The 22,086-nt window shown below is 50.5% G+C and overlaps 1 protein-coding gene across 1 annotated transcript; it reads right to left on the bottom strand.

The window, feature by feature from the left end:
* Positions 1–9,236: 9,236 nt before the first annotated feature.
* CUNH9orf152 (chromosome unknown C9orf152 homolog) lies at positions 9,237–15,197 on the bottom strand. Its single transcript, XM_037152711.2, has 2 exons — positions 14,964–15,197; positions 9,237–11,068 (listed from the first exon to the last, which is right to left on the bottom strand). The coding sequence occupies exons 1-2, from the start codon at positions 15,148–15,150 to the stop codon at positions 10,539–10,541; spliced, it is 717 nt and encodes a 238-aa protein (XP_037008606.2). The 5' UTR covers positions 15,151–15,197; the 3' UTR covers positions 9,237–10,538.
* Positions 15,198–22,086: the final 6,889 nt, after the last annotated feature.

Here is a 22,086-nt window from a genome sequence, read left to right as displayed (position 1 = left end):
ATTGCTCACAGATGCAGTTAAGTTGAGTGTTCACGTGCCCCTCTGTCACGTCACCTGTGTCTCACACCTGTGCAGCTGAGGGCTTTTCGGAGCCACTCGGGGTCATGTAGCTGCTTGGACTTGGGCAAGTGTCTCTGACTCTGAGTTGTAAGCCACACAGATGGATTCAAAGAAGGTTCTGCAGGCTGGCGAATATTTGCCATGTTGTTTAGTCTGCGTTAATTCCCAGGAAATGCAAGAACCTCATCCTTATCTCCAGAGCTGCCGGAGCATGGCAGTGGCCTTTAGCTAACATCGTACAATGCATTAGCTAAAGATAAATGGTGTTCTTTAATCACAAGTTTATGAGTTGTTTCGGGAGGGAAGTGCCAGCCTGCCAGAGATGCTTAGTCATGATGACTGAGTGTATAAACCGCATCCGGTCTTAGAGGAGGCCAGAGGGGAAGTGACACTGAAGGCTGGCCAGGTAGCTGGCACCCGCCTAGAGGAGCAGCTCAACATCAGAGACCTCCAGCCCGAGGAGACACTGGGCTTCTGGTGCTCAGGTGACTTGCGTGCATGCTGGTGGCAGTGAAAGACTGGTGTGACTTAAGCCTGTGCCTTAAAAAAAACAATGAAGTCTTACCATTTGCAACAGCAAAGATGGACCTAGAGGGTAGGATGCTCAGGCTCACGTGTGGGATCTGAAGAACGAAACAAACAAAACTGAAGCAGACTCAGAGAGCAGACCGAGTGGCTGCCCGAGGGCAGGGGTTTGGGGGGCTGGGTGCAAGGGGCGAAGGGACTGGGAAGCACAGACTGGCAGTTACAACACAGTCCCGGGATGCACAGTGCAGTGTAGGCAGTAGTGGCAACAATAGGGGAATAACTGTACGGTGCCAGGCGGGTGCTGGAAATATCGGGCACATTGTGTAAAGTCCGTAATTGTCTAACCACTCTGCTGTACACCTGAAACCAATATGTAAATAATATTGAAAGTAAACAGTAATTTAAAAAGAAATGAGGACGCTCGTGCCTCCCTCTCCTCTGTGGTCGCTACTGCTCGGTGAATTCCACCTGTAACAAGGCAGTCTGCGTGCACTGTTGGGATCTGTGAGTGCCTCCGGCAGTGGAGCAGTTAAGGTAATTAACGTGTAATTCACACACACGTTCTCCGTGCGTCTTCACACACTTAAGTCACCTAAACCATCTGCGTGGTCCGTGCCCATCAGTCTGGTGACTTGGAGAGGTAAAGGCTTATTATAAGGGGAATGATAGTGCGGCTGTGAACATGTGTGTCCATGGCCTTGAGCCCCCCTTTACTTTTGGGGGGTACACAGCTAGGAGTGGAGTTGTGGGGTCAAATGATAATTCTATGTTTAACTTCCTAAATAACCATTAACCCCACCCACATCAGGAGTTAGCAATTAAAGAGGGCTGTTGGAGAGAATGTCCAGTAAGGTCAGTGCCTCCTCGTGGAAATGAGCACGCGATTCAAGGGGCTCCCAAGTAACTTGCTATGGAGACCACAGAATATGCAAATAGGTACGTGACGTAGCAAAGGGCTTCGGGCTGCAGCTGCTTCTTCCTAACGATACAGCGGAGAGGTGACTGTGCGAGTGTAGCCCCCCTCCAGAATTTGTGGGTGCATAGCAAGCTGTGGGTTTCCCAGGGAGCAGAGATGGGCATCTCATTTAAGACGGTGTGAGGTTTTCTTAGATGCGGGACACGAGGACCGCCAAGGAGCTGGAGGTTTGCCTGTGGGCCGGGAAGCTGCAGGCGGGGAGAAGCCACCAGGTGGAGCCCTCTGCGCTCCCAGGTCGGGAAGAGCCCAACGGTGAGAGGTGAGTCTCCAAAGCCAGGGAACAAAACCTGTTGCTGTTGAATTCCTTCCCTAGCCGTCTCGTCTCGTGACAGTATTAATCAAAGAAGGTCTTACCTCACCTCCCTCCCACCCAGCGATTACATATTTCCAACCCTGGAGAGGACAGACACCCCTCTGAGTAATTTGGGGTGAGAGCTGGAAGCCCCACATGGGGGGGAGGGCAGCTACCCAAGCTTTGCACCCCTCCCACTGTAGACATCTATCCTGGAGCTGCAGAGAAAGAAAGATGAAGCTCCGAAATTGTTTTGTGACTCTGAGTGGCCAGGAGCGCTTTTTGTTCCTATGAGGGATTAGCCCAGCCATGGGCCCAGCCATGAATATTATCCATGGAAGGCAAAAATAAAGTCATTTATGGTCATACCCCATGAGTCATGTCTGTAGGCAAGTGTGACTTGCCTACATAGGTGTCCATCCCTTTTGCCCCAGCGCTGAGTCTGGCAGGCGGCCGACGTTCAGTACCTGCAAAAAGTTTGTTTTCTCTCTGTGTGTAGACCCTTTACTTCCTAACCTCACTGCACCAGCCTGCGCTCCCCACCAGCCATCAGCTCGGGACTATTGTAACAAAGCCGGAGGAGGGGGGGCTCTGTGCCCTGCTATGGGGACTTGCAGGAGGCAACTTTTCCTTTTCCTCTTCAGCAGAAGCTAACAGGACTGTCATCCTTTAAAAATATATTTTTAAAAGATTTTATTTATTTATTTTTAGAGAGGGGGGAAGGGAGGGAGAAAAAGAGGGAGAGAAACATCGATGTATGAGAGATACATGGATTGGCTGCCTCTTGCACGCCCCCTACTGGGGACCTGGCCCACAACCCAGGCGTGTGCCCTGATGTCCTGAATGAGAATCCAACCGAAAACGCTCCAGTTCACAGTCCAGCACTCAATCCAGTGAGCCACACTGGCCAGGGCAGGACTGCCATTCTTTAGACAAGAATAGAAACACAAAGCTGAAAGTTACTAAGCAAACGTTAAAATGGCACAGTCTCTCCCCAGTTAGCAATTCTCCATATCTCCATGCAAGTGCTTGGGACATTAATGGGATATTTTTTGTTTGGAAGAAAGATCTACAAGAGGGGGTGTACCAAATGCGACCCATCCACACTAATCCCACATGAAGGCGGGGACGGCCTAGGTCATGCGTGGGGGCCTGCCCCAGAAGCTCTCGGAGAACTCGCTGAAACGGGTGGCGGGGCCTCACCTTCTCTCAGTTTCTGAGTCAGTAGGTCTGGGTGGGGCCAGGGAATTTCCACTGCTGGCCTGTTCCCAGGTGACACTGGTGTTGCTGGTCCCGATCCACAGAACCCGCATGGAGAACCACTGAGCTGGACCATAGGACACTGGCCGGGATACCTTTGGCGACCCCAGGCTGAAATTTTCAGCATCTGAAAAAAAATTCTTTGCCCACATCCCCCAACCTCTGGCAAAAAAAACAAAGAGAGGATTTTCAGGGCCTTCTCCCCAAACAGTTTCAGGTCCTTGTCCTAAAGCATCCCTTCCCATAATCACCCAGTGCCCCCTCATCTGCGTGTGGCTTCCAGTTCATGTCAAGAAGAATCCTGAAGTTGGGGATCCCTCCCACAAGTACTGAGTAAGATGTTTCTGGTTCCCTCTACCATTGGCCCCGGGGAGGAAGTTCAAGGTTTTCCCTCCCCCGTTCCTCTCCCCACTCAGAGGACACAGGCAGCCTGCCGTTGGTAGGAGAGGCCATGGTCCTTCTGGTCAACTTTCTGCTTCAGAGGGCCCATGGGCATTCGCTTCCTTTCTTTCCACCCACAGAGCTGGTGTGATCAAATAGGCCTGGTGCGGCCTCCCACGCAGGACCGTCCCCCACGGTGGCTCCCCCTCCTCGGAAAATCAAGTGGAATAAGAGTGGGACCCAAAGGAGAGGGGACATAAAGATTCTGCTGAGTGGTGTGCTTGGCCTCACAGACCAGCCTGTCCCTCAAACAATTTTGTGCCTCTCATTTGCAATCCTTGTGGGCCTGAGTGGGGCTGAATGCTCATTGCTCTTTAGAACCACCAGGGGGAGCTTTCTAAAAGTGCCCATGCTCACCCTGGCCAGGTGGCTCAGTTGGTTACAGCACCATCCCGATATGTCGAAGTTTCAGGTTTGATCCCAGGTCGACACATAAAGAAACAGCCAGTGAATGCATGGACGGGTGGAAGAATAAATCCGTGTCTCTCTTTCTCTCACTTCCTCTCTCTCTCTAAAATCAGTAAAAGATAAATAAAATAAAAATCGCCCATGCTCAAGACCAGCCCATCTAGATAGGTATCTGTTTAAAAAAAAAAGAATATAATAAAGAGACAAAAACAAATGTCTCCTGAAGGACATGCAAAAAGACTGATACCAGCTTTATTCATAATGACAAAAAATGGAAACAAGACAATGGAGACGTGGTTGGTTACTGAGAAGAGGCTGAAGGGAACTTGCTAGAATGCTGGAAATGTCTCTCGTCTAATCACACAAGTGCATGAGTATCTCCGTGAAAATAAGTATTCTGTGTACATGAAAATAAATTTTGAGCTATATAGAAGATCAGTGCACTTCCCACACTTTATGTTATTTCACGTCGATTAAATAAAAAAACATGGACGATCAATACGGGGACCCTACTCCCGAGACTGTCACTTAACTGAATATTCTCCAAGCTTCCTGATGATTCTTGTGTGCAGCCCAGGCGGCAAAGCCTGCCTTAGAGGGCGGGGTCAACCTTGGTGTACACCTAAGGCTAGGGGGCGAAGATTGGCCCCTGTAATGCCCCCAGGGTTTCGCCCAGCAAACACTTGTTCAAGTCTCCTTGAAAGGAAAGCAAGGCTCTGGGGTTGAGGAAGAATCAAGCCAGTGGAATCTGAGACTGGCAGGGGCAGGGACAGGCTCTCCTGGTCCCCTCCAACCTCGAGAGCACCGGCATTGCCCGTGAAGGGGCGCAGCACTTGCACTGGGAGAATACTTTCTAACCTGGGTCCGGGCCTGATAGTGACCTTGAGGGCCGGCTCAGGGTCCCTGTAAGAACACGCAGAGTTGGGGTGTGGAAGATGCAGTGTGTGCCGCCATAAGTTTTTCCTCCCCCTCCCCCTCCTATTTCTCAGCCAGGGCTGAAGGCTTGGCAGGGTACCAAGCCTTGATTATGCTCCTGGATTGAGGGAATTTGTGGAGTGAATTCAAATATAGCCCCATTGTGGATTTATCAACAAACAGACAAAGTGGAGATCAAAGGATTAATAGTACATAGTGGGCGTATTGTTTTCCTGGGTGGAAATGGAGGAGCAAACAATGTAATTGTCACCAACCCAAGAAATAAAACTAACTTGAAAAGTTCAGTGCTTTGAACATTGTTTCTAGGAAGCCTATTGTTTATTATCTGTGGGAGAAACACGATCACAGCAGGAAAAAAAAGTTCAGAAAATGAGGTGCTGATGGAAATTGTTGAAAGCAGGTGAATTGGGTCTTTGTCAACGAGGAGGAAGTGACCTAAGGGAATGTTTGTGCAGGGCAGGGGCAGTCGATGCCTCGAAGCTGGGAAAGGGTCTGGTTTTAGGGAGCATGTCCGCCCTGTAGGAAAGTTCAGTGAGAGTTTACTGGAGCCAGAACTTTGAGGACGTGCCCAGAACGGACTGAGAAAACGCTCTGGAGAACAGCAGCCTGGCGGCACTGTGTGCATTAGAATCAGAGGAGGGAGTGTAGGGAAGACACGTGAAGTCCTTTCGCAGCCGATGGAGCAGGTGGCAGAGAGCAAAGCAGGTTCATCTCTAGGACTGGGTAAAAAGTAAAACCGAGACACACACTTCTTTACACTGGTGGGCAGAGGACAGTTAAGCATTATCATTGCCTTTCAGACAGAGATGGCATGTGAGCGACAGTATAACAGTGAAGGCTTCTGCGGTCTCCCGCTCTGGCGCTGGGGGGTCGTGCCTTTGAGGGGCCTGAAAAAAAAAACCCTCCGACCTTTCACAGGTGTGTCATCCTAGATGCGCAGGAATCTTGGGCAGGGCTCACTTAAGGTAAAGACCGACCTTAGCTATGGAAGCTCCAGACCTGGGACGAGACTCCCGCGTGACCTCCCCAGTTAGGAATTTATGACCAGACCGTCCCGTGCGGTTCCTCTCGGTCACTGAGCTTGTCAGGCCTGCTTTATGCCCCCCAGCTTGCCGGGTTTATTCCGCAGCCTCTGTGTGGTTCACGAGCACTTAGAAAACCTCACGACCCCCTCTGGCCTCCAGACAGAAGCACCGATTTCACCAGTGGTGGTTTCATTTCAAAAACACAGGGTGGGGCAAAAGTAGGTTTACGGGTGTGAGGACGTGAGACAGAGTTTATGCTTGTGCTGTTATTAATTATTGTATTATTTTTCATACAAGCAGCTGTAACAGTTTAAACACTACTTTTTCCCCATCCTGCATTTGAAGGGTTATGTAGAAGTCCGTGAGGGGGAGGAAGGATTCAGAAGAAGGTGGTTTAACATACTAGTATTAAAGGGTAAACTGAGGCGTGCTAAGACATTTAATTATTTGAGCATAAACCGATTTGAATTTGGGGGGCAGCTGTGGGTAGATGAAACTGGGGCAATTAGCAAAGAGAGGTGAACCTCTGAGGCAATGGGGGGACGGGTTCGCAGCAGGAGCAGGCATAGCCATTCTCACAGGGCCCCCCAGTGCTAGAGGCCTCCCTCATCCACGGGAGCCGTGGGGGCCACCACCTGTCCAGACCAAGCCTGCAGACTGTGAACTAGGTCAGTGTAAACAGCCCAGGGGAAGGAGATCAAAGTACAACACAGCCAGTCACATAAAGAGCCCTCTGTGCCCTCTCGTGTCCTTTTACCCAAGGCCAAAAAGCTGTGGGCACAGAAGGGGGCGGGGTGTTGGAGCAAGAAGACCACGCCCCTTCCTCTGGTCTTAAAGGTATAAATCAGGCTGTCCTGGGTGGTAATGGGGAGGCAAGTTGGTGGGCTCTGACTTGAATATGAGATAGACTTCCAAATTCGTATACTTGCAAGTCCTAAGAATGGATATCAAGGTGCTTTAATGACAGGGAGTGACTGACGATTAGGGCACCAGGCTGAACTGGTGTGAAGGGAGCCTGCCCCCTAGCCTGGGCGGTACAGAATCTACAGCTAATGAGAACAATCCTCCCATCCCCATCCTCAACCCACAAGGGCTGTTACCGCCTCATTCTACAGCTGGGCAATCTGTGACTCTGAGAGTCAAGTGATTCAGCCAAGGTCTTGTCTACCAAGGGCAGTGCTGAGACAAGCCCAGATGCACTGGCCTCCAAGGCCAGGAAGGTTGAAGCAAATCTGGCCGCCACGCGGGGGCGTCCTACTGTGGGCAGACAGGATGCAGGGTGGTGAAGGTTGGTGGGCTCTGACTTGGGCGCCTCCAACAGTTGTAACCTGCCTGATGGAGGATTTACGATGTGAGCTGGTCGTTCTCTACTTTAGGATAATCTTCTGCTAGAACCGAGGAGAGTGTGGGGAGAGAAAATTAGCTCCAGTCCTGACCAGCACGGAGAGGAAATCCGGGTCTTGGGTAGAGTGACAGCCCAAAGGTAATCTGAGCCCTTGGCCCCAACAAGTTTGACAACCTAAGCGTTAGTAAAAGTGTGTGTGACTGCAACACAGAGAAATGGTTCCTGTCTAATGCCTGGCAGAAGCGGCCTTGAGGGAAAGGAGTGGAAGGACCGCAAACCAGCCTTTCTTGGCCTTACCTCCACCACAGGGAACTTTCTATCCGCAGCCCACCCCAGGCTGGGGATAACCCAGTCCTGGGGAAAGGCAGGCCTCTTGGGCAAAGGCACTCTCAGCAGCTCGAACCTGAACTTGCTAACAATGGCCTGGCCTGCCCTTGGCAGAAATGTTTTCTCCACCTCTGGAATTTCCTCTTGGACTCTGGCCTCTTCAAACCACACTCTAGGAAAAGCGACTCCAGACTGGAGAATGTGGACTCTAGAAAATGGGGGTCTGTGGACATTTTGCAATGAGGGGAGTAACTGTGCAATGACGTGCCCTCGGGGTCTGTGACGTCACATCCCCTGGCTCTTCTTTCCCCTGGTGACTCACTCCTCTTCAGTGTCCTTGGCTGCCTCCTCCTCGATCCACCCCACTTCCTCTAAGTAAGAATTGGAAAAATTCTCAGATTACTACAGTGAAATAAATGGGGAGTTTTCAGGACTCCCCCTGGACCCTGTCTTCTCTTTTCACTCTGCATACGTGAGCTCATTTTTCTCATTGTTTTGAGGATCTCCACATACTTGTGACACTTAATTAAATTCATGTCTAGCCCAGCACTCTAGTCCCATTTATCCACTTGCCTATTTGCTATCATTTGTGTGTCTCATGAGTATCTCCAATGCAGTATCCTTCAAACTGAACTTAATGTTCCTTCAGGAAACCCTATTGATTCTATCTCCAAAGTATGTATCAAATATATTCGTTTTGCTGCACCCCCTGCTTCCACTCTCACTCGAACTGACAGCATCTTTCCCACTCACCTTGCCATGGCCCTTTCCCCCCCGACATCACCTCCTAACATGACCCGCCACTCATTCTCCATAGAACCAGAGTAACCCGGTTAAACTGCAAATCAGATCATTTTAGTCTCACATGTAAATCCCTTACTGGCTACTTTTTGTGTTTAGAATGAAATCCAGTGTTGTACCATGACCTGGGTCCTGTCTACCTGTGTTAGCCATTGGTGCTGCTCACCTGTGTTTCCATGTCTTTGCTCCTTCCAGGTGCATGGGGTGATCGAACTTTCTCATCCCCTTTGAGTGGAGATAAGAACACGTGCCTTGCTTTGGACAATGAATTGTGAGTAAAACTGATGAGAGTCAGTCCATGACTATGGACGCATCATTTCTTCTCCTGCTACAGTGATTAGGGAAACCAGTGTTGATATGGTGGTGCCACAACATTGAAGCAGCCTGAATTGTTGGTAATAAATTCAGGAAAGCTGCCCTAGGAGTTTGCCCAAATCTATAGCAGGCTTTTGATGAGTGGGACAAAAAAAAGAAGCTTCTGTTGTAAGATGTGGGGTTGTTTGTTACTGCAGCAAAACACAGCCTATCTGATTGATACACTACAGAAAGGAGGGTTAGTGGTGGGAATCTTTTTTCTTAATTTTTAAAAATCCTCATCTGAGTATGTGTTTATTGATTTGAGAGAGAGAGAGAGGGAGGGAGGGAGAGAAACATCAATGTAAGAGAAACCAATTGGTTACCTCTCATACACACCCTGACTAGGAATCAAACCATCAACCTTTAGGTGTATAAGACGATGTTCCAACCAACTGAGCCATCTGGCCAGGGAGTGGGAATCCTTTTTAAAATAAAATCAAAGGACACAATTTTTTTTCAGAAAATGTTCTTGTTTTTCATTAGACTATTAAAAAATCAATAACTGGCTCTATTAATTATTCATGAAAGGAATCACAGTGACCATCCAAACTGGAGTGTTTCTGGGTGGTCCAAGCAGCAAGCACACGTGTATTTTTGACAGATAGTGACAATCCTAGTTAACAGCTCAGGATGTGGGCAGGCAAGGCTCTGCCGTGGGGGGAGAAGATGTGGGGGAAACTACAGGGAGAGGATCCATAGGGGAAAAGGGCACCTCAGGTGTGTTTGAATATCATTGCTGAAGTTGAATATTAACCAGGAAAGACATGCTCTATTCCCCGTCTCGCCCAAGTGACACCTGCTCCCTTTTCTCCCAGGTGTGAAAAACCCGGGGAAGGAACCCAGGGATCCAGCTGTGGCAGCAAAGGGGACAGTGCGAGGGGAGCGCGTGTATTCTGAGCAGGAGCGTTTCATTGGCTCCTTCGGCTCAGACTCCCATGACCATAGGTCTTGAATGATGGGCAGTGTTAGTAAGAACTTAATTTAGAAAGAGGAGAGCGGGAGGGAGGAAAAGAGGGAGAGATGACAGACAAATAGAAAAGTAGAAAGAAGGGAAGGAGGAAGGAAGGCAAGGAGGAAGGACGGAGGGAAATAGCTCTGTGATTCGGGGGGCGGGGGGGCATCTCAGTGGGAGGTGAGAGGTGACCAACACTTCCTAATGGCCCCTTAAACACCCGGAATGGCAGGTGGCATTGTTCTGCCCCCTTTTCTCCTGGGGGACCATACCGTGGGATGCTGAAGCTGAAACAGTGTGGTCACTACCAGTAAACGTAGTGACTTTTAACTGCGCTGGCCTCCAGGCAGAGCAACCAGAAAAAGGCAATTCTCAGAGTTCATCTTCTCCAGGACATGTGAGAAATCACCAGAAGGCAGTGGACACAAGATTGTCCACATTCGTCCACACTCCAGGGCACTGCTAAGGCGGTCCAGGGGCTGGGGTCCCTGTTTCATTTCCCAGAATTCCCCGGTGCTAGGGACTGAGCATGCGTCCTACCGGGCATCTGGGGCTCCATGGCAACGTCTTGTTGAAGCAGAGCAGGGCTGCATTGGTCAGACAGCGCTCCTTCGTCTGCAGCTGTGAGCAGTCTGGTCCGGGCAGCCTCTCTTCTGCCGAAGGACAAGACCCTGTGCCCACCGTGCAGTTCATTTCCCACAACCCCTACCCTGGAGTTAGTCCAGTTCTGTGCACAGCTGGAGGCCCTCTTGTGGCTCTGCTCCTGGGTTCTTTGATGAGACTGCAGATGGCTTCAAAGTCGGGGGGACATCTGGCTGCATGGAAAAGCATCAGGCTGGGCCATATAAGCCCAGGTTGCGGGCAGCCTGGGAGATCCTGGGAGTTTTCCTCTGGGGAAATGGATAGTGAGCTGGTGTTCCTGACCTGTGTAGGTTCTTTATGGAGGAAGGACACCGGATGCCGTTGTTTAAGCTGGATCCCAATGCCTGCGTTTGGGTTTTGCCCACTTGACCCTGGTGCTGGGGGGCTGCCTCTGGCATTGTGGTTTCTTGCTGAGTCATCTGCTTGTTTTCAAGCAAACCTGGGTCCCCTTGCTGCGGCAGCCTTTGCTCAGACCCTGTGAACTTGCCCTTGTGTTTTATGTGATGACTGGTCTCCTGGTGGAAGGCTTGGACCGAGCAATGCGTCTGTAGGTGTGTGCGCCATGGAGCCCTGAGGACCTGTGGGTAGGCTCCGCCCACCTCCTCCTGCATCCCCACCGCCTGAGGATCCACCTGGTCCAGGAACGGTGAGTGCCTCCTCTCCTTGTTGATCCAAACGGCGCTGACCATGGATTCAGCAGGAGCAGGTGTGTTCCCTCCTGAGAAAGCAAAGGCACAAGCAGGGTCGCCGCTGGAAGGTACGTGGGCAGCTCTCATTAATGAAGGCTATGCCCCAAATGGCACAGAGGCCAGGTACTCGGTACATTGCATGTGTGTGCACGCATATATATGGGGACACACGTGATCCCACTCACACACGCTTACACAAGTGCACGCCCTCCCAGCCTTGCTCATTCACATACTCACACCCATGCAAGCTGTCTCTCTCTCTCATGTACACAAGCATTCATTCGTGCAACACATATTTATTGAGCACTTATTATGTGCCAGGCATTATTTATTCTAGGTCCCAGAAATGCAGCAGTGAACATGGAGACAAAACCCATAACTTCATGATGTATTCTAGTGGGTAGAAAAGCAATAAGCAAATGAATATAATCAAGTTTCAGAGGGTGACCAATGCCATGGCAAAAAACTCAAGCATAACAGAATAATAGACCTTCGTTTTTTACTGCGTTGAGGGAGCGACCCCTGGGAAGAGCAAAGGAAGTAGCATCTCGGGCTGAGAGAATGTCAAGGAGAGAAGGCACACATGTGGCTACCTGTCAGGATTCACGTACACTCGCCAGTGGAAAGGGCTCAACTTACGGGTCTGTGTGTCGTATGATTCTGAGAACGGGTTTACCACCCAGGGCAGAGGAGGACTGGCCGTTATCTTTCCTTTCTCCTGACTCTGTTCTAGGAACGCGTTTGCAGCACCCACTGCTTCCCTGAAGGGGCTTCAGGGATGAGGATGCAGACCAAAGTCTTTCTTTAAGGCCGTATTCTTACCACTATACAACATGATAGTTTCCCGTCCACTCTGGGTGGCAGCGAGGACTGTGGGAGTGAATGTCTAAAAGGCACGTTCTTATAGCAAGTAGGCCTGTGACCAGCCTGGAGAGCCCTCTGAAATGTCTGCGAAGCTCCCTTGAGCATTCTGGCACTTGTCACCTGCAGGAGGCCCTGCAGGTGACAACGTATATGGCAGGAGTGGAGGGAGAGTGTTGGAGGAATGGGGTCAGAGGAAGCCCGAGGAGACACAGAGGACCTGTGCAGCGGTCTTTGCCACATCTCCGTCCTGCAAGCACTAACTCCCGTGGGGAGACAGATTTGTTCCTGCTTCCTTCCTGCTCGACTGTCCTCTTGGTGTCGCTAACGTGAAAACCTTTACAGATATTCATTCAACAGGCTCTGTGCTTAATTTGTGAACAGAGGAGGAGGAGAACGTGCTGCTTCCTTAATTCCCCATCCTTGGCTCAATTTGCGGGAAGATAGGGGTTAGGGGAGAGGCGTTTTGCGCTCCTCCTTGGTTTCTCCTTCCACTGGATGAAGGACCAGGGAATGGACATCTGCAGAGGAGCCGCCTGCTGGCGCTGTTGAGAATGTCCGATGAAATGTGCGCGTAAACCACCCAGCCCAGACATGAGCCCTCATCCCCAGTCCCTTCCCCATGAGACGAGTCCCACACTAGCTGCATGTGACAAAAGCGCATGCCTTTTGGACGCCAGCCACTGGGGCACAGGGCCTTCCCAGGCCCGGCTCAGGCTTCCACGGTGCCCCTACGTTGTGCCTCAGTACAGCGATGCCACTCCTTAGAACCAACTGTCTAGAATCTAGATCCATCCATAATGCTAAGACCGGATGGAGAATGCTAATTCAAGGGCCCTTCATTCCACGAATCAACTCCCAGACTACCTGCCCTTCCAAACACAACTCAATGTCTTGAGACACTGGAATCTAGTTCCAGTCGGAGCCAATCTCAGTGGCCACTGTATCCTCCAGGGTGTCTGCGCACTGGACACAGAGTGTCACCATCTCCTGAATTTCCTTTGTGCAATTGGCTTCATGACATGAATACCTCCTGTTGTTTCCTACCCATGAAAAAATATTTAATTGTAGTAAAACACACACAAGACTTAGTTAGCACCTTAGTGATTTTAAGGGTACAGCTCAGTAGTGTTAAGTACACTCACGCTGCCATGCAGCTGGTCTCCAGCACTCGTTTCGTCTTCCCAAGCTGAACTCTGGACCCATAAAGCCACAGCTCTCTGCCTCCCCCTCCTCCCCGCCCTTGGCAACCACCCCTTCACTCTCTGTCTCTATGAATCTGCCGACTCCAGGTACTTCACAGAGGTGGGATGACACAGTATTTGTCTTCTCGTGACTGGCTTATTTCACTTAGCGTAATGTTCTCAAAGTTCAACTGTGGTTACCCAAGGCCCAGCCCGTGAACGAGTTCCCTTCTTTTCACGGCTATAATATTCCTGTCCTACCATTTTGCCTCCTCTCTGTCGCTCCATGCTGCTCTTCCTCAGCTCGTCTCTTAAGTAGTTGATACTCCAGAACTCTAATTCTCATCCTAGCCTCTTATCAGTTTCCATATCGACCTGCCACACCTTTACCCAAGCTCACAGCTTCAGCTACAAATCTCTCTCTCCAGCCCCAGTGTTTTCCCCGAGGTCCAGGCTGGTTGGAAGTCCTGCAGACAATGGTCTCCAATGCAGCATGTTCACAAACAGCTTTCTCCCTCCCTCCCCAGTGTCTTCATCTTCTGTCTTCTCTGTCTCGATGAACGGCACCGCCATCTCCCCTGCTGCTCAGAGATAGGCAAGATTGCTTTTTTGTCTCCCTAGCGACATCTTCACCTTATTTTTGTAAATGTACCCTGATTTCTTTCTGGAGTAGGTAGCTCTGAGTTATAGAATGCATGAGGAAGGGCCAGCTGGGAGGAGTAGGGGAAGGGCACGGTGAATTCCATGGGGCACGTTAGGTCTGAGTTGTCTTGGGTGCATGGATTCATGAGTCTGGATTGCAGGCATGTTAGGAATGGTGCTTTCGTTGGATAGTGGTTTCATTTAATGGGTGTTTGCTGAATGAATGAATGAACAACCTTGAGGATGAGATAGGGCTTTAGGAAACTTTCAGCTTCAGCCTGCCTGCAGAGATGCAGGGCGGGGGGGTTATTTGGCTGTGACAGTTGGTTCAAATGGATCCCATTGCTTGGCAACAGCCCAAGTGGTGGGAGGTGGTCAGCTCAGAAGTGGCCCTTTTGTCTCCAGAAGGCAGCACACTTCCTGTTAGGGATGGTGCGGTCCCTCTGGCTCCTGATTTCTTTCCAGCCTGACCTACTGTGGGGCGGGTTTCTCAATGAGTGCTGAACTATACAAAGAGCCACAGAAATTCCCAGCACAGCCTTGACCTTTCAGGGGACCGTCCCACCTCCCTTGACCTGTTCCTCTCTTAGAGGTTGAAGGACTGGGGTTTGACAATCACTTGATTCCTGATCCCTGGGTGCCCAACTTCCTCCTGCAATGAAATCTGAGTTCCCAAGAGGAACAGGCTTCTCCCCTCAGAGAGGGGGCTCTGTGTCTCATCGCACCTCCCCAGCTGCTGTCTGAGTCTGTGAGGAGCAGGCTTCAGAGCCCGGCACTGCCTCGGGCCAGGACCCAGGCTGTTAGGGACCCACGTCTCCTCTCTCCCGAGTCAGTTTCTTGGGTTTGCAGGAGGTGCCTGGGTGAGACCCAGCCAGGAAGCAGCGCTCCCATCTCCCCACCTGGCCGAGCAGGGGGGCCCGGCCTGGCTTACCTGGCAAACCAGTCCAGCAAGATCGGAACAGAAGAGCAGAGGCCAGGGAACAGCAGGCTGCTGGCCAGATGCCTGGCAGAGGGCCCTGGCTCAGTAGACAGAGGACTGACTGAGTCCAGCAGGGCTACCCTAAGCCAGCCTCCCTGCTCTGGCTCCCACTCCAGGGGACCTGCCTTCCTGCTCCTCCCCACCAGGGGAGTCTTCTCCCCTGGCTGTGCCCTGGGACCCCCGGCCACCCTATTCAGTCCACCCCCAGCCAGGCCCTCCTCCCCTCCACGGCTGCTCCCAGCACCAACCTGGCCCTACCTTTCGGGAGCACCACAAGGTGGGCCTGGGCCCTCTGCTGCTGCCTCAGGTACTGGGCTCGCAGGAGCTGGACGCTGAGTGGGGGCCCTTTCCCCAGGGCCTGCGTCCTGGAGCCGTCAGCCATGAAGCCAGACCCCAGCTGCCAGAAGTGGGCCGGGCACAAGCCGAGGCACGGCAACCCCTTCATGTGGATCCGGGAGAAATGCAAACACTGGGAAGGGCAGGAGCGGGAGGAGCAGGAGGTGGGGGGGCTGAAGGGGGGGGGAGGGAAGTGGGGAGGGAGGGTGGGAAGATGCAGGGGAGGGAGAAGGAGACGAAGATGACTGGGAGGAGGAGGGAGGGAGGAGGCACTGGCAGGGGGAAACTAAGTGCAAAGGAGCAGAGTGGAGGCAAACGCGGGGCTCAGCCAAAAGGTGGGGGAAGGAGTAAAGCTGAGTGTGGGGTGGGGGCAATGGGGAGAGGAGAGGAGAAGGGGTGGGAGAGAGGGAGGAATAGGCAGGGGAAGCAGGGAACTAACTGGGCAGCGGGAAGGGGCATGCGAAGAGGGAAGGAGACAATGGGGGAGAAGGTGACTGTGGGGGTCAGTAGATGAGAAGAGGGAGGTGGGCAGGGGCTGCAGGAGGAGGAAGGGGAAAGGGATGAATGCGGGGGAGAGACTGAGGGCCACGGGGCTGAGGGGGAGGCGAACACAGCGGCGCAGAGTCCTTCTGAGGCCCAAGGCGGCGGCAGCGCAGTCCAGGCCCTTCAGTGCTTCCTGCTGAAGTTCAGAATCCGCGGTGAGGTCTCCCACCCACAGGCAGAGCTGGAGCTGATGCTGGGAATGCCGAGTGCCCGCTCGGCTCACAGCTCTTGGACTGGAACCTGGACCCCCATCAGCAAACCTGTCCGTTTGGTTTGCACTGGGGAAAGAAACACCCTCTGCAGCCTCACACCGCTGCTGCCTCGGGAATGTGCGGGCGGCAAACCCAGGAGCAAAGTTGTCCCCCAGATCTGCCCTCGGCCCCAAAACACATCTCAGGCAAAAGCCCAGCCCCACTTTGTCCCCTTCCTGGGGCACGGAGCCCAGGGGAGCCCAGGCCTCTAGCCAGCCCCACCTCTCTGACATTTGACGCGGCCTCTGTGGCCTCAGCATTCTGCCACCGGGCAGCCAGCTGGTGTTTACCTTTCCCACGGCTGGGCGCTCCCTGGCCCTCTACCTGCCATGTCCTCCCCCACCTCTGGTACCACCCCCAGTCTTAGACGTTCTGTCTTTTGCACCTGCTTGGACCTTCCCTTGCTCCACTTAGACCATCAAGCCCCCTTCTGTCTTCTCCTAACATCAGGCTAACAGCTTACCCCAAACCCAATATGACTACAGAGGCAATGGAAACAGAGTAGAGACTGGACGTAGAAGTCAGATGGGATCTAGTCACCGGATAAGCATGGGGCGGCGGACAGTATGGTCTCCGTTGGGCAGTGTGTGACTTTGCTAGGGCTGCAGAACAAAGCAAAGCACCACGGATAGCTAGTCATATGCGTGTCCCTGGAAGTTGCTAGTGACTGGATGCGGGTTGTGTGTGGATGCGTGTCCCAATCCCTGGGTGTGGGGGCGAGAGATGGAGGGTGTGTCTTCCTTGGCTGATGCATTAGTTTGCTGGAGCTGCAATATGAAGTCCCACAAACTGGGGGCCTGAACAACAGAAATGCGTTGTCTCACACAGGTGTGGAGGCTCGAAGTCTGAGATCAAGGTTTGTAAGGTCAGTTCCTCCTGGTGACCGTGGAGAGAATCTGTGCCATGTCTGTCATGCAGCTTCTGGTGGTTTGCTGGCACTCTTCTGTGTCCTTTGGCCGGTAGATGCATCACCTGGTCTCTGCCTTTAGAGTCCTGTGCTGTTCTCCCTGTGCGCACGTCTCTGGGTCAGAATTTCCCCTTCTCATAAGGAAGGACAGCAGTCGAATGGGATTAGGGCCCATGAATGACCTCATCCAGTTATTCAGTCATTCAGTTATTTTTTTTTTATCTGCAATGATTCTATCTCCAAATAGGGTCACATTCTGAGGCACTGGAATTAGGACTTCAACATTAGAATTAGGGAGTACACAATTTCACCCTAGCAGGCAGGGGGGATGGCAGTTCCATTGGTGGAGGTGGTGCAGGTGAGGAGCAGCCAGTGTGTGTGTGGGGGAGTGAAAGAGGAAAAGGGCTTCGTTTCCCATGTTATGTTTGCGGTGTCTCTGGGTCAACAGGCGGGGCTCAGACGCTTGGTAGAGTCATGCGTCACCAGTTGTGAGAACGGTGCCGCTCATTACTGGGGAAGTTTGATCCTTAGACGGTCAGGCGTATGTGGAACGGAGAGGTGGTCCAAGTAGCGCTTCCTTTTCCCTTCCAGTGTCCCGGTGAGCTTGCTCCTGTCCCTGTTCGGTGGGCAGAAGACAGGCTTCCTCTGTGCTCCCCCAGGGCCTCCTTTCTCTTCTCTTGTCCCAGGTCAGGCTTCTTTCTCTTGGCCTCGGGTCCATCTTTGTGCTCTAAGTATTCAAGGAAAGGATGAGCGGTCTAGGCTGGGGGAGTTTCTACAAGGGTACTTCTTAGCACAATTTCTGTGCTCTTATGTTCTTTAAGAAAGGTCTCTCTCTTTCCTCCACCTTGTCAAGACCTTCTTAGTCTTCCTGGCTTGGGTTGGCTGTGGCTCTATCTGTGGAGGGGGTATGCACTCCCTGAACAGGCTTATAGAGGTGAAAATGCCCACTCTGCATCGTAAGAATGGAAATCTGCAGCCCGCAAGTGGCAGCTGACATCTTAGAACTAAATGAAATGTGCGATTTAGGAGAATATTTCAAGATACCAAGCTCTGGAAAGACCAATATTTAAGGGGCAGGCAGAAGTAAGAAGGTAATATTGAAACCTGGAAAAGAGCAATCAAAATGGTAGGAGAAGAAACCATAAAGAGGGAAATTACAGACTGTGAGGAGGGGAAGAAATGTCACAGTGACGCAGGGTGGCCGAAACGGCGGGGGGGGGGGGGGGGGGGGGGAATCTCCTGATCTCCCCAGCTTCCCTATAGAATAGCCCCTGAGAAATGAACGTGGATGACTGGCCATCCGTCTGGCTACACGTCAAAACCACCTTGGGAGTTTTTAAAGACACACCAGTGCTTGGGTGTCTCCCCTAACTAGCCTGATTTAATTACTCTGGGTGCTGTCTGTAGAATGATACATTTCTGAAGTTCTCTGGGACTCTAGAGAGCCATCTGCCTAGTTTACTGAGTCCCTGGGCCTCTGGTCAAAACACAAGTCTTCTTCATCCCTTTTTAATAGTGGGTCTCTATCATGAGCAGAGGGCCACAGGGGCCCCTCTGTGCTGGTCCAGCTGCACCTGCCATAAAATTGAACTTGACTTCTATTATGTGTTATCACTAAGTCATCAGGCTTCACCTGTCAGTATTCATAGTTGTCTTTTTCTACGTGTGCATCTTTGTAGATAGTTCAGTAAGAATTACCTATGAATTGCCAGTGGTGTGCCTTTCTGAAGCTTAAGTACCTTCTTATACTTCAGATGGTTCTGCTCTCTCTCTTAACATTCAAGTCTTCAACCCGCTCGGAGCTGACTTTAGTGTTGGGGTGTTAGATGTAAGGCAAGGATGTAGCTGTTTTCCCCTCCAAATAACTGTCCAGTTGTCACAGTACCACTTGTGGTATAATCCACCCTCTCCTTGTGATTTAACAATAATAGTGTAAGAAAAATATGGCCACTGTACCCCACCTCGGGGAGTCTTCAGAAGCAAATGGAAAATATGATTGAGCCTGGAGCCCTTGCTCCAGGGTAAGTTCTTCTAAAGTGGGATCTTAAAGATTTTAGTTTCCACACTGTCAAAACTGAAATGTCTACAAGAGAACGTGTTTCTCCCCAAATAAAACACATAAAAGTTATTGATAGAATATGAGACAACTACTTAATAATTAACCTCAAATACTTAAAAACAGATGTCACAAGTTTTAAAATAAATTATATTATTTATAATATTTTAAAATAAATTAAGTGTTGTATTGATCCCCCCCCCCCCCCCCCCCCCCCCCCCCCCCCCCCCCCCCCCCCCCCCGACCCACCCCCCCCCCCCCCCCCCCCCCCCCCCCCCCGCCCCACCCCGCTTTTTGGCTTGGGGGTGTGGTAATAATTTTGAGTGTGTTTTTTTTTTTTTTTTAATATCTTTCTTGAAAAGTTCCACATTTTTCAGGCGGTGGACCCCCCGGAATACTTTACCTAGAAGCACTTTTCGTCCTTCCATTCTAAATGAATTTTAGTTTTGCTGGATAGAGCAATCTTGGTTGTAGGTCTTTAGATTTCATGACTTGGAATATTTCTTTCCAGCCCCTTCTTGCCTGTAAGGTCTCTTTTGAGAAATCTGCTGACAGTCTGATGGGGACTCCTTTGTAGGTGATTGTCCCCTTAGCTCTTGCTGCTTCTAGGATTCTCTCCTTCATTTTAATTTTGGCTAATGTAATTATGATGTGCCTTGGTGTGTTTCTTCTTGAGTCCAACTTTTTTGGTACTCTCTGAGCTTCTTGGATTTCTTGGAAGTCTATTTCCTTTGCCAGATTGGGGAAATTTTCTTTTATTATTTGTTCAAATAAGTTTTCCACTGGTGGCTGTTCCTTTCCCCCTTCTGGTACCCCTATAATTCGGATATTGGAGCGTTTAAAGATGTCCTGGAGGTTCCTAAGACTCTCCTCATTTCTTTGAATTCTTGCTCCTTGACTCTTTTCTGTTTGGCCATTATTTGCTTTCTTCTGGTCCACTCCATTGATTTGAGTCCCAGTTTCCTTTTCATCGCTATGGGTTTCCTGTGCAATTCCATTCATTTCCATTAGTTTAGCCTTCATATGTTTCTCTAATTTGTGGCTATAATCAACTAGATCTGTGAGGATCCTGATGACCAGTGTTTTAAACTGTGCGTCTGAGAGTTTTGTTATTTCTTCATCGCTTAGATTTATCTCTGGGGCTTTGAGGTCTTCCTGCGACATTTTTGGTCTGTTCTGGCTCTTTAAATGTGAGAAGCGGCTCCTTGGACTCTCAGGTCGCTGAGTTGTGACGTTGTATGTGGGGGCGTGGTCAGAGTGGGGGAAATGGCGGCGCCCTCTATCACCGCTGCCGGTCCAACTGCCCACTCCCTCGCCTGTCCGCCCGCGCGCAAACAGGCAACAGCAGTCAACAAGCTGCACCGCCTCCCCACTGTCTCCTCTGCAGTCGCTCACCTGGTGGGTTGTTCGGTCACTCACTAGGTCCAATCCGTTGCGTTAAAATAATTTTATTAATAACAAAACACAATGCACTATAATGACGGCCTCTACATTTTTATTTTGAGGCCAAGACTCAATTCACTCAACAGTTATTCATTAAATAAGAATTTATGCAGCTACTGGAATGGTCGAGACTCACTAATCAGTACAGGACAGTGGGTTAAACAGGTGCTACTCTCATAGAATTTCCAGTCCAGTGTGGGGAGAGAGAAGAAAAGCAAGTTAGCTAATAAAATTAATTAACAACATAAGCAAAAGACATTGGAAAACTAAATATCCTAATAACAAATTTCCTGGTCAAATATAAATAAATTCATTTTGGTTTAATTACATTTAAAAACGAAGGGAAAAAAACAAGTCAACTAACAATTGCGTAATTATCATATAAACTAGATGAAGAGAATACTATGATAACTTAAATAAAATAATGCATATAAAGTGGTTAGAGGATTTCCTGGCCCTTAGAAAGTATGCAATGACAGTTATCTATGATTATTTATTATTCTGCTAATCATAATTTAGCCAGTTTATTCACCAGTTAAAAAAAAAATCGATCATCTCAAAGTTTTCTGCCCTCTAGTGGGCACTTTGGATCATAGCCACAGAACGGAGAAAAGTTGAGTGGCTTGGATGTTTCAGCTGCTGTGGATGAGCTCCTGTTGTTTGGGATGCCCAGCACGGTACCCGATAGGCCAAGCAGGGCCTGCTCTAGGGCCCCAGGTGCCCCTAACTGCCTTCAGAGGGCTTCTTTGTGCCTGCTGGGTGCCACGTTACCTCACCCCCCTCCCGAGCACCACTGACGGCTGGTCAGTGGCCTGGAATGGAAATTCTAGTAAACAGAGCTCCTCACACGGGAGAGAGGCAGGCCCAGCTAATCAGCGTTCTGTGTGGAGCAATACGGAACCAATGAGTCCACCGTCAGAGAAAAAAATGCAGAGCGTTCTATTTGAACCAAGATGGAGGAGCATCAGAGTGAAGAATGTCTGCTACTGATCAGCCAGGGCTGCCGCTGAACACAAAGAAGTGGCACTAGCCCCAGACAAGTCCACGCAGGGCTTGTGACCTGTGCCTTTTTCCTACTTCTCTGAATATCTTTACCGTCACCCCAGGTCATTCTGTTGTCAAAGAGTCTAGCAAAGATGCTTTGAATATGCTGTCCTGTTTCATCCTTGCAAACCGCCTGAGAAACAGGTGTTGTTACGTCCATTATAGGGGCTCAGAGAGGTTGAGTCACCTACCCAAGATCCCACAGCTAAGCACTGGCAGTACCGAGTCTGAACGTACTTCTTTCTGTCATCAGACCCTGTGATGGGAGACCTTCCACTAGTACCTGTGGCATTGAAACCTGAATTTCAACAGAGATGTGAAATTAGATGTTACGCCACTTTTTGTTACAGCAAAACCCTCTTTTAAAAACAGCTAGGTTAAACAACTGTCATGAGGTTATCAGACGAGGCGCTGTACGGGCTTTCAGAATCAGTTAACGTCTAGGAACAGTTTGATCCTGGCTCCACCATCCTTAAGGTTTCCTTCAGTCAACTCATTTCGAATCTGATCACGGCTTGGAAAGCCTTTCTGCATTTGGTCCCACATCCTTGGGGACGGTTTCCCGTTTTAGCCAAAGTCAGATGACTGCAGTCCTGGGTGTGTCAGCTCATTCAGGGGTTCTTAATCCTGACTGCTCCTTCCGAAGCACTTGAATAACTTTGCAGAGTTACTTATGCTGGGCCTTCATCTCATACCAACGGCATCCAAATTGTAGGAGGAGGAACCTGGTGTTTGCCTGGGTGCAGCCAAGACCAAGAAACATGGAACTATTTAAGCGGTTGCTTGTCAAGCTTCCTAGGT

Source organism: Artibeus jamaicensis, unplaced genomic scaffold (genome assembly GCF_021234435.1).
Source record: "Artibeus jamaicensis isolate MK-2021 breed Jamaican fruit bat unplaced genomic scaffold, CSHL_Jam_final scaffold_1964, whole genome shotgun sequence".
In the NCBI taxonomy this organism is placed as follows: Eukaryota; Metazoa; Chordata; class Mammalia; order Chiroptera; family Phyllostomidae; genus Artibeus; species Artibeus jamaicensis.
Note: the sequence above shows the minus strand (reverse complement) of the source record. Positions and strands in the feature narration are given on the sequence as shown.